The 12745-nt window shown below is 43.5% G+C and overlaps 1 protein-coding gene across 1 annotated transcript in view; it reads right to left on the bottom strand.

Annotated features, from left to right (window-relative positions):
* Nucleotides 1–898: 898 nt before the first annotated feature.
* Nucleotides 899–12745, bottom strand: part of T265_03368 (hypothetical protein) — a gene marked incomplete at both ends in the record, with an annotated part of 43359 nt that continues 31512 nt past the window's right edge. Inside the window, 5 exons of the mRNA XM_009167837.1 lie at nucleotides 899–1132; nucleotides 4302–4436; nucleotides 7416–7615; nucleotides 10341–10614; nucleotides 11854–12231. Coding sequence (XP_009166101.1) covers nucleotides 980–1132; nucleotides 4302–4436; nucleotides 7416–7615; nucleotides 10341–10614; nucleotides 11854–12231 — 1140 coding nt within the window. The remainder of the gene's footprint in view (nucleotides 1133–4301; nucleotides 4437–7415; nucleotides 7616–10340; nucleotides 10615–11853; nucleotides 12232–12745) is intronic.

Raw genomic sequence — 12745 nt, forward strand, 5'->3', positions numbered from 1 at the left:
CCAGTGGGAGAGTTCATTGTATACGGAGTAGTCTGGAGAAATGTTGGACCATTTGGAGGCTTCTGTGAATGGGCCAGTACAAGCGCATCTAGATTGCAGTCAGTGTTTCACATTGAGGCATCACAGTTATTGAGTTGTTATCACGTCATGGGAATTAAACACTATTTGATCCTGAAGAGAGGTTGACCAGATAGCCCAAGCATTTCCAGTCATATCTTAGCGAATGCCTAAGTAGTTGCACTGTCAGCGTGGTATCCAAATGTGCACCTTCGGTTCACAAAAGGAAGAGTTCTCCATGGATCTCAGTAAACTAGTTCGAAATTTTTCGTGTAGTTTTCTGGCAACATCACAGAGAATGTCTTCAGGTTGTAAATTTATCATGAGGTGCTGCGAGCAATTATGGAATTTTAAGTTTGCTACCAGAACGTTGAACTCTACCTCAGGTTGTTTTGTTTCACGACTTTTGACATGTTAGACGGCATAGAATATAAACTGCGCATAAGCCAGTCTAACAGTGAGTGCTGAGAAAACTCCGTTCAGATTTTCTCATCCTATTTGATTTGACTGTAAAAGTCAGAGCTTGTACATGGTAAACTTTGCTGGTGACTACATTCCGTTAGAGAAAGCCCATTGGAAAGCATAGTGGAATATTCCTGTCGTCTGCAACCAGGAGAGGATAGTTAACCTCTACGCAGTCGTCCGTAACACACGAATCCGCGTTGGTTGTAACGCGAGCAGCGATGATGGAACGCTGTTTGGTGGGTTCATATCTTCTCTCTAATGTGGGCGGATGACCGTTCCTATAACAGTTTCTAGTTAGTTGGTTGATTTGATTCTTCAATTGGCTGGCAAATGCGGTACGTTTCTGACACCGAAATAATAAGAAAGGCGTTCATGTGTAAAAATCTATTGTCCGGTGGGATTGGCTAAAATGGCTGCAATCTTCAAATTGACGAGTGCAGTGTAATTCGGCTACAATTCAACTCGATGGACAAGGTACACTGATAACTTTCGATTCATTGCCAAGTGCGTTCGTCCGTACGCTCATGTGAAATGTTCCGAAGCCTCGACAAGCAGATCCGAACTTTCCGTCGCGCGTGAGTGCGACCAAAGCACCACTCCACTGACCAACCTGACCGGACAGAAAAATTATGCAGGAACTCAAATATAAATGTCTATTATACATACCGAGATTCACTTTATCTTCCACCTTAACGCATCACAGCGAGTTTTAGTCTGCCTACCTATTTACCCCGGTTTGTTGTATCAAGCACCAATACGGAAAGAACGTCCCCGAGTGAAATAAATCTTCCCTTCAATGGGTTTCATCAGTATACGTTCGTGCACCAAATAGAAACCGATGCAGTTTGTAGAGCGCAAAGATTTAGATAATGCAGTTTTGGAGTAAGCAAACAAGGGCGCTTGCTTTGACCAGACAATTTCATTATTATTACTAATATTAGATGTGGAAGCGAAATATCCATGGCCTCCTGCTGTAGAATTGCGTCAGAAACCACAGTTCTTTGGCAGCCATTCACGGTTGTGGTTCAACATGTATTTTCACATTTTACCATTCGTCAATTGCAGAGCCAAGGTTTGTAGGTTTTTTATGAACCAGGGGAAATTTGCAATGTTCAGTGCTGAAGAATTACGCCTGCTGTTGTCCTAAGGGGAAGAATTTTCAACAACCTTATGAGTAGTGTGTTACATCTATAGACAAGGTATCACTAATTTAGCACGGAGAGTCAGACCTTTGCTTGCACCGCCAGATCTCATGATTTTTCCACTATGATCAGGTCGATGTTCTCCGTAGTCGAGCAGCAGACTGATTGCACAGTCAGAAGGACCACAGCCGTTGCTCGCAGTTTTATGAAGGGTGTGTTTGATTGACGACCGGGATGCTGCGACGGACTGACAAGTTGACGTCCACAATTGAAGAGTGAGTTCGTATTGGAATGAGGCTGCGAAGTTCGGCTGTGTTCACCTGGTAACATCTACTCTCACTGGTTTGGCACAAACCAAGGGGTGATCAGATTTCAACTAGTAAAGTTAGAAGCCAGTAAAGTTGGAACGGTATCGTTGGACAGGGAAGAGAATAGTATGGACTGTGCTTTTGTTGTTTGGGCTGTTTTAAAGTTGGAACGGTATCGTTGGACAGAGAAGAGAATAGTATGGACTGTGTTTTTCGTGTATTGGGCTGTTTTAGATGAGTGGAACCCGGTCGATTTCGTCCTAGCTAGCAAAGGAACTAAAGTCAAGGTCGCAAATGCAATCGTCAAAATATTATGTACTGGCTGTCTTGTTTATGGTTGTATGTTGCTCTGCAACCTACTGAACTGACCCTGTCACGAAAGCTTCGCATGTACCTTACATGCATGTGCGTCGGTCATTTACTGAGGTGAAGATGGTAGGACTTAGTGGTATTGAAAAGATTCGTCGTAGCTGATGGCGTCTCCTGTGTCGCGCACCCAATTCCTTTTTCACAGTGAGTCAGCAAGGCTTCGTTCCATAGATCGATCACTCCAGTCGCTCTTGTAGCATCCAAATCGTCCTTCTACCTAGCTTGAATACCTGTTTGTCACTACTGTCTATCTTGTTAGTTCTCTCCGTGGCAATCGCCAGAGGTCTCCGCGTATCACAATCCAGTGTTTTCACATAATATCACGAGATTTAGTTGATGCAGATATTCTACACCAGGGCCGACGCAGTCCACATGCAGAATTTGTACTGTCCTCTGGACCTGTTGTGGTTTGCGAATATAAAAGTAGGTACTTGAGGGTGAGACGAATTCGAGCGAAGAGCAGTAGTCAAGACAGCTTGACTGACAAAAAAACATCCATACACACCAACTGCTCATCCGAAAAGGTATGCGCCTCCAGGTATTTGGAAGTAGAAGATCTAAGCTTATGGAAACTGCTGCGATTTTCGCTTCGTATTGGCGGTCGTTCCCATGACATTAGGAGGGATAGAAAGCTTCAAAAAGCATGTTTGAATTCGCACACACAATTGTCCTGCCCCCCCTCATGGGCATCATGCAGCATCCATCGTGGCTAGTTGAGAAAAAACGGCCGAGAGGATCAATGATGAGACAAGTCCAGAACCGTTTGAAGCCCCTGGGTTGCCTTATCAGGCCCTGTTGCTGCCCATATCTTCAGATGGTAACCATTTAGCAGACACTCAACCTCCACGGCCCTTGAAAATTCATCCATAAGAACATTGTGTGGGATGCCACTAAGCACATAGGGCTGGGATACACCAACCACGACTGTACAAATCGATCGTATATAACCAATGACACAAAACACTACCAATTAGGAAGTCACGAATGCGACGAAGGACATTGGAGTTGAGTCCCTAGACTGTAGATGCTCCTACTAAAAGCCTGATGGAAACCAGCACAGTAAGAAATTTCCTTCATGGATAGTAAGTTCGTACTGAGCAAACGGAATTTTATTTGTGTTCAGGTGTGAACTTCTTCCATATTTCGGACGGCCGCTTGATAGAAATACAGCAAAAGCTATAAGTTACTCATTATGACATTCGTCGGTGTCTCCTTGATCTACGTGATAACAGGTTTTACTATGGATGGGAAACTATGACCAACGGAGCGCTGAAAGAGTGAGATATGCAGAGAAGTAAACGAATGGTTTAACTTTTTATTCTGCAACCATGCGCCAAGGTTTTCACAAAGCACCGCACCCACAGACCTAGCAGCTTTTTCATTTTTTAAGAATGCCTGGTTGTTTTTGGTACCACACTTATGCCAGTGTATCAAGTCCCACACAGAAACCTATTATGGACAAAACTCGTTTGCAAAGCAATTTTGTGTCCATAGGAGACAAACGAATATCAGCCCAGCTTCCAAGTCCGAGTATAGACAAATCGACTATGGGTTGTAAGGGGAAGTTTCATCAACCTTTTGAGTGATACCGTACCAGGAGTCTCGCACTCTTCCGCCACTCTAAAAAACCGTGTATTCAGGCTTTACATATTCGCGTGGCTCATACTCTACTAGCTGTCAAACTTTCAGCGTGAGATCTGAATTCAACAGATTTATAGACAACATACTAGGGCACTGACACCGGGACATGCCGCACTTGCCTTTTGGATTAGCTCTGTTCTGGTAACGGCTACTTTATGTTACCATATATACGAAAAAGTCTGTAGAGATCCAGCTCACATGTGCAACAGTATCCAATCAGAGGAGACTTATCCTAATACGGTCCATAAATCATTCCGCGAGAACTGGTTGATGTGCGACAGAGTACTGTGTAGAAATCATCAAAGTCAACCGCACTCACCTGCTTGACCATATGTAGGCTTTTTTCGCAGGCTTCTGTCGGACCCATACCCTGACGCATTAACTGGACAGTTTGGTAACTCAGAAGAAATCGCATCATTACGTCACCATCTCCCGTCCCAACTGCACCGCCAACCTGAAATCAATACACAGAAAACCTCACATCTGATAATTGCTATTCCCAGTCAAGCCAGCGCATTTGGAAACGAAAAAAGAGGTGTTTTACATCAGTTGATTTTCTGGAAGCTGTTTAAGAATTTTAGTTTTCATAAGTGTGCCGACTGAATTATTTCTTATAAGAAATTGAGAGTTCATTGGTGTTTTCCGAAAATTGATAGATTTGTCCATCAGAGCTATCAATCTAACAGTTGCATGCGTTTTTAAAGTGGTCGATGAAATGATGTCGTATTCTACCTAGGAAACGCTTCCAACAGATCAACATTAATGTTAGACTCTTCCAGCAGTAAGTCTTTTGAGCCCTGTGATGGTGTTACTGAAATTAGTAGAAAATCAAAGTTGAAACAAACAGTTATTCTGGCTCACTCCGTGACGCCAGTTCAGGTGGTCCTAGTGGAGTGATCGCCTTCTCAAGAGAGAAATTCCATAGCAACTTCTCGAGATAGTGGCTGAGGCGCGACCGCTAAGTCCGTGGTTCGAATCCAACCTAAATATCTTGATTGCTCTTCTCTATGCCTAAGCGTCTCAATCCTCGTGCTTCCATTGGGGGGCATAGGAGCTAAGTACCAAAATGGTGTCAAAGTGCCTGGACTGCTGCGACAAATCCTTGTAAGGTAAGCCTATTAACTGAAATTCGTTGGTGTGCTGGCAGTGGTGGATTGCCTTCATCTAACACTGAAAAAATGTGCACATCAAGAGTGAAGTCACGGAGGGACACAACGGCTATTTTCTGGGATCACAGTGGAACACAGCGACGAAAGACTGACCGGGATGCCAAGAAAAATCTGACAACCAAGGTCATTTTACAAGGTCGGATACAAGCGTAGCAGGCAGTAATTTGACTGAACGCGTGGGTTGAAGAGCACCAGGGTGTGGGTAGAGTGAGTGTGGAACACAGACGACGAAAGACTGACCGGAATGCCAAGAAAAATGTGACAACCAAGGTCATTTTACAAGGTCGTATATCAGCGTAGCAGGCAGCAATGTGACTGAACGCGTGGGTTGAAGAGCACCATGGTGTGGATAGAGTGAGACCTAGGTGTCTGTATTAACAGGGGAGTAAGCCCGACGGAAATAGGAACAGAGCTGTCTCGACCCACGCTGTGGGAACGTCATCACGGTTTGCGTGAAGATGAAACTGTCAAGAAATGGATGTGCATTCCTTTTTGTTCGAAGAGCAAGCAAAATGATTTGTGTGACGAAGCTCACTCGCCCACCGGGAATATTCAGTCCGTTTCCGACAAGCAGTATTTGTTTCATGTCTCGTTACACTTGCATCCAAAATCAGATGAAAGATCACGATCGCAACTTCCAGGGCAAGTCACAGCAGGAAGTCTGCAGTGATTTCTTGTTACATAGGAAACTATGATATATCTAGATGTCGAATACATTGAATATATATGTTGCATATATTTATACAGAAAATATCCGGTTGGAGAGAACGGTTTCGACCCATTTCACGAATGTCTTATCTCGATCAAAACCACCGTTGATGAAAACAAAACAGCTCAGCCCAGCAAATATACCGATAACGCTAGCACGTACTCAGTCGTATACACTGTACGTCGTGGAACATCCGTCGAATTTTCTGAACATGCAACTTTCCAGGTCGCCCATGGGTACACTGCTGAGTATATGTGGCTGTTATTTCACTCATCGAAAAGTGACGCCAAAAATGAGCTCAGCGCATTCTTGGACAAGTGTGTATCAGTCAACTAGTTGGCAAGCACACATGCTTGTTTTACAGGTCCTGGAATTCGGATGGGAGTTATGGTACACCACCACCGTTGATAACTGACCAAAGAAGTGCAGGTCAAACGGTGTAACGTTTTTTCCATAAAAAATTGGGTCATTTGCTCTAGTTCGTTTTTTGTTGTGGCGGAGACCCTCGTGACCTTAGTGGTATTCACTGCATCTAGTGTCCAGGACAATGAAGTGTTGAATACTGACCCCATCGAAGCATGTTGATAGGTTTGAAGTTGTGCGGACCGACTGCCACTCTTTACCACACAATTAGTTAGCGTCAGCCAGCTAAATTTAAACACAGCAGCCGTGTTACTCTTGGTAATATTGCCATTTACGTTTGACTGAAAAATTTTCCGAGGGGGGAATTGTATTACTTCACTTTCTTTAGTGCTTTCTGCTACCAGCATCAAAGCTTAGTGTATTGTGGTGACATTTACATGTATGGTCGGTCAACCGCCCTAACAACTACCACATGGGCCGTATCCCGCAAGTGCTCCCCGTTCTAGCGGACCACTGTGTTTTACCCCAACGATAACTAGTTATATTAGGAAGCCTCATGCACATATAGTGTAAGTCAGAAAATGTGTGAAGCACGTCACAAGGCGACTGTTACTGTGTGCTTTCCTCAGGCAAACGGACACAAAACAAAGTTAAAAACATCGACAATGCACATCTCATGAACTTCGAGGACAGTCTCAAACGCGACCTCCCGATTATCAGCCGAAGACTAATTCGTTCGGCAACGAGCAGCTGATTAGCGATGTGATCAGTCCGCAGTGCGGCGAGACGTAGCGCCCCATATCCGTCACTCACGGAAATCACATCAGATGGTCACGCACGTACTGGATCCTCGAATAATAACTTCTCATATGAAAAGTTCAGTTGTCGTGTGAATTGTCCACAATCTTAAGCCATTTGATCATCAGTCACTGGTCGAAAGGTCGCGAGTTCGCAACGCCTTGAATTTCGTGAGACAAGCACTGCTGATAATTCTGAATAAAGATGAAACAGTGCTTCTCGGCTTTTCAAAACGGGTGGGTTTCGCTTACATGACAAAATACCCATTGTAAATCCCCAGATAGCCTGATGCTACCAACAAAGTTGGATGACCGACGACGGCATGAACGAAGACGCTGTATTCTGAATCAGCGGAACGAAACAGGAAACTCCAACTTTGATGTGACGTACTTACTTCATTATCCACATATCCACCAGCGCCTGGAATTGGTGTATCTCCAACCCTTCCAGGTAATTTGTGAATCAGTCCACTCGTAGAAAGCCCAACAGCCATTGATCCATGATGATCGATTGCGATCATGCCTATGGTATCGTGCTTTTCGGAGTCAACACCGCCAGTTGGACGTAGAGCAGCCTGCGGAAACGGGCTACTCACTGAAAAATCAAAGCCAAGTTAGGGGACTAATCGGTTAGCCAACATCGAAAGAAGGGACGGTTATGGTAGACCTACGCACCACCAAAAAATCCACGGAGACGATCAGCCCTCGGTTTGTTCGTTGTATGGATGTTTTAACCTAGCACCTGCACTCGACGCAGTCTTGTCGTATCGGGTAAAGTGTATGCCTAAAATCACGCTGATAGAGATGCACCGAAACGGGTGAAGCATATGGTTCAGCGGATTCACCCAACCCAGATCACTGGACACACTCCCAATCCAAGAATGAAAATTCCTCTCAGACCTACGTTTCTACAGGCGCACTTTGAATACAGGATGCGCGTAGCTGTTGGGAATTAGAGGAAGGTGGACAGAGGTGTGTGGATTAGGGACGGGTAGTATAGTCTGCCTCCAAGAACGCCCCCCAGAACTCCAATGTGAATGACTCTGCACAGTAACGACACAAGTGCAGTACACTAAGCGCAACACTATGAGCCTATAATCTGATCTGCCGTTCTGTTCGACCTCTTCTATGTTTTCTGTGGTGGACCCCAAGAGGAGCCTGTTCTATGCATCAGTCTTTTCCTCTGTTTCACGAACGTAGACTGGTGCACCTGGGCAGACAGGGTCAGAATTTAGTCCCAGTGTGGCGTTCCAACATACGAGTGCTTACTTAGTTCAACTCCTGATCAATCACCAAACCACTTGAACTTCACCGGATATCCCATCGGAAGTCAAGAAAATGTCACACGACATATGTAGCAGGAGTGAAATGCTGTTTAACTCAGAGTTATCATTTCAGGCATTGAAGCATATCTAACAGAATTAATACGAGTAAAGTAACTGCAATGGGCTGAAAGAGGACAGTAACAAAGCTATCAAGTGTATTATCACTGACCAGTTCTGAGACGGTTCCGAAAGAGTAGATGTGCATGTGGTGGTATATGAGCTAGATGATCAGAACTTTACCGACATATGGAGCCAGGTTGGTACAGTCCAATGCGATAGAATAAAAAGACAGATCTGAACGACTAATACTGAACTCATTATGGGACCTACAGTCAATGCAACTTGGGAATTGGAAAAGTGCAACGGACATACTAGTCAAAACACGCTATCTGAATACGAGTCGAGACCGTGTTAATAACTGTCAAGAAAAATCCAGATATACCAGTAAAGAGTAATATCGAAACCATTGTTGATTACTGATAACGTTTCGCTGCGTATGAAGTCAATAAAGGTGCCAAAAATACACTCCTGTCAGATCTTGCAAGCAAATCCACAAGCCGATGATTTTCACCGCTAAAAGACCACTGAAAATGTCAATATCTAAGCATACTTGGTTTACCGCTTGGTGGTGTGGTACCTGTCTTGTTGAGTACAGAATAAAAATTAACTCACACATCCGGGAAATTCATTGTTTCTTGAACTGATATTTATCTGTAAAAGAACCATTGGGTTGAAGCTTGAAGGCAGCTTTGTAAGTCAGTATGATCCTGAATAATGGAGCACGAGGTAAGCCTGCCCAGAATTAACTGAACGTTCTTACCATACGAAAGTTAGGTGACTGTTACGTGATGATTTGTTTGTAGAAATGTTAGAATTACAATAAATTAATTGTGGAAAGAACAAAAGATATCGTCTATTGATTATTCTCACCTTTCTCACATGCTTGCCGCTTCGGCTGAGATACTGTGGTTTCATACAATGATTTGTTACAGAGGTGGGATAATGGTCTTCGCTGTGTAAATTGGCTTTAACACCAACGATTGTACAACATAATGAACGAGCAATGAGAAAAACTTCCTAAGCTTAGAAAGAATCAAAACAAAGGGCACGTATTGCAAACCTTACTTTATCCCAAATCTCATTGAGCACTTACATATCTTGCATTCAGCTTTCAGTGTGTGTATTTTGTGTGAAGAGCTATGATACCACACTCTTCAGATAGTCAATTCCGATGAAAACATTATGGACAAGCGAGCTGACCATATCGAGATTAATGGGTGTTTAAAGGTATTATGTTTGCAAAGTACCTTTGCAAAGTTCCTTTAAATTTGTGTTCAACGTCAGTCCGATCACGTGCAACAAAACTGAGGCACTCTCCAAGTTGAGTGAAGTCAGATTCAGTCGGGCAAATGTTTCCTATTCACAAAAACTGATCGACTGAGGCCTTACTTTCCTTTAAAAATAAATTCCCTACTATTCGACAGCCTAATGTCGATTTCGCCCTTCTTGAGGCCCATCAGGCCGACATAGTCCTTCAGTTTCCGTCAGCCTTGTGTTCCAGTTGAATCCAAATTGGACAGATTTCCACAGATTCACTCATTCGCATACCAGTTTGGTTTTCACAGGACACTCAACTGAATCTCTCCTTTATGGTATTCAGCAACCTTGTGAACAGTTTCCTGTATGGAAATATAGCGTGATACCTCGGAAATAAAAGGCAGTCTTTGTGTAGGACATTCAGTTGAAGAATATCCTAATTGAGAGATTCAGTTGAGTCTCTCCTGAAAACCAAACTGATGTGCGAATGGGTGTGATTGTCGAAGATCTCCGCTATTTTACGCGAATAAGGACGCACTATGTTACTGCTGATGCACAATTTGAAATTAGCGGTTTTCTAAAACGACTCGAGAAGTCTCATTCGAACTAAAAAAATATCCAGCCATAACTGAACTGTCCTATACGTGGCGATTAGTCTGGTCTATGGTTAGGACTTACTTCCATATCTGGGTCCATATGGACCACAGTTTTTGCTGGGATCTGGTGTCCATGATGAGGGATTACGATAGTTCGGTTGGCAGCGATTATTAAGCCATTCTTTCCACATAGCCTGTGACTCAGGCGTGTCCGAAGAACGACGTGTGTAACCACGGGATACGGCAAAGTCTGCAGCCTTTGTACCAACAAGTAAAGTCTGCTTCGTTGTTCTCATCACTTCGAAAGCCACTTGTGCCGCTTCCCGAATGTCAGGCATGGCTGCTACGGCACCTGCCTTAAAAAACAATAACAAAATTTGCGAACTGTTTAGTTTAATTCATACATTACAAGCGAGCACCATATCTCTCCAAACTTGGCCGCCTGTTACAAAATGGTTCAGTGTGCAAAGACAAAACGTTGACCATCGTCCAACTAGCGAATTGGCCTTGTCGAAAAATCTCCGATAACAGTCATAAAAAGTATCGGAAAAGCCTGGGTTTCTAGTAGCCACTTCATCACGTACCCGTCGAATCAAGTGTGTCCAAAGGTCGGTGTGGAAAAATTGATTGATGACAAGATTTGAGGTCATAGAAGCGCGGTCATGTGAACAAACATGTAAACATACCCTCTTAATTCAGTGATTGACAGGTGATTGGATTAACCAACCCCCTAAACCTTGCAGGATCAATCATACAAACGTCAAGATCTAGTATTTATGAAAGTCCGAAACAACTCAGTGTTTGGTTTTGTATAAAACATGACAAAGAGTAAATTGAAATGAAAATGGCAAATCATAAAGCAACGGCTACTCAAGTTCAGTAGATGTTACCAAGTCTTGTATTGTGTACAAACTCTTCATATCGATAAAGCAAAACACTCCTGGCGAACAATTTCGCCCGATGTAAGATTTGGTGGTCAGGTTGTTTGTCCGTCTTCTGGGTACATACGGTTCATAAGAATGAAGATGATGACGACATTCCATCAGAAGAGGGTTTCTTGGTTGGGCAAAGATCAGGTGGTACTAAAGGTTTTTCAAAAGAATTGACAGGTCAACAAAATGAGAGCAGGTGGTGTTTCTCTGTTCAGTCTTGAAAGCAAAAATGTTTAACTATTGTACATCATTTATAGTTCTTTTCCTCTCGAATATTCCCTCACTGCAAGTGTCTGGTTTTTAACTAGAATTTACCAGATAACCACTTGGGCCAATGCATGACTTGGGAACTAGATGGGAAGTTGCAACCCCTTTCAGGAAATGTACTGAAGGTCTACGTCACTTCGGGTTCAGATGGTGCTCAAAATTTTCTCACTTCCACCCAAAGATCCTCTTTTTTCAGTTAGAATACAGTTAAAAGTAACAGTACGTCTATTCCGTTTATTTTTCCGACCTTCAACGGTCTAAAATTGCCAAATATATGAAGTGGATAGAAAAAAACAACAGTAACTGGCGAAACTATGACCGATTCAGGTTACTACAAGTCAAAACGATTTTATTCGGAAATAGCGTAACTGAAAAGTGTGCACAGTGACAGCCTACCTGCATCGTCTTTCCGTCCATGACCATAGCATCAAGTGTGGTGTGCCCTTCTTCATCCGGAGAATTTCCATAGCCGACACTGTGTATGTCAGGATCTTCTTCTGCTGATGTGCACCCAGCTACTACCGCAGCGATTGCAGTCCCCCACACATGTTTAGACCCAATAATGGCTGAACCTTGAAGTACGCTCCATGCCGTGTCCGTCGCGTTTGTGAATGGCCATGTGGCCACAACTATAACGGGCGGCTTGCCCTTTGCCGTAATTGCATCGACATTGAAAAGTGATAGGAGATTCCAAACAGTAACGAGCCGACCGAGCATTCCTTTCAAACCACAAATCTCCAGTGGTCCTTTCGACGTCACAGCTAGTGCTCGTAGCTATTAGATCGACCTCGTAACAGTTTTCATCAATGAACAACCGCACTGTTGGTCGCTTATGTAAACAGAACTTCGGATTGGCTGATGTTCAAGGTTAATGGTAAGTCAGCCAAACTAAATCGAAGATCAACTACGTACATGTAATCTGGTTGTTCGGTTGGATGTATACTCCAAGGGTAAAAGGCAGCAATCAAAACAAAAGAAGAAGAGTGCAATGATAGCTATGAGTGGACACGTAGCGAGCATCCTTATGACTCTACGTAACGATAAGTACGATAAGGTCAACTCGATCAAAAGTGTGCAATTTAAGTCACATCGAGTCATTAGTGTCGACTGCGATATTCACTGATTAGCTGACAAATCAGGCATTAAAGGAACTGGAGTTCAAGTCAGCTCTATCGATAGAACTGATCGACAAACATTCTGATAGTTTAGGAACATGATCGCTCTAGTCGTTGCGTTCTTGCACAGAAACATTCGAATTCGGCGGTGTCTCCGTTTCCGTCTGAGCCTG

Source organism: Opisthorchis viverrini, assembly GCF_000715545.1.
Source record: "Opisthorchis viverrini unplaced genomic scaffold opera_v5_48, whole genome shotgun sequence".
Classification (NCBI taxonomy): Eukaryota; Metazoa; Platyhelminthes; class Trematoda; order Opisthorchiida; family Opisthorchiidae; genus Opisthorchis; species Opisthorchis viverrini.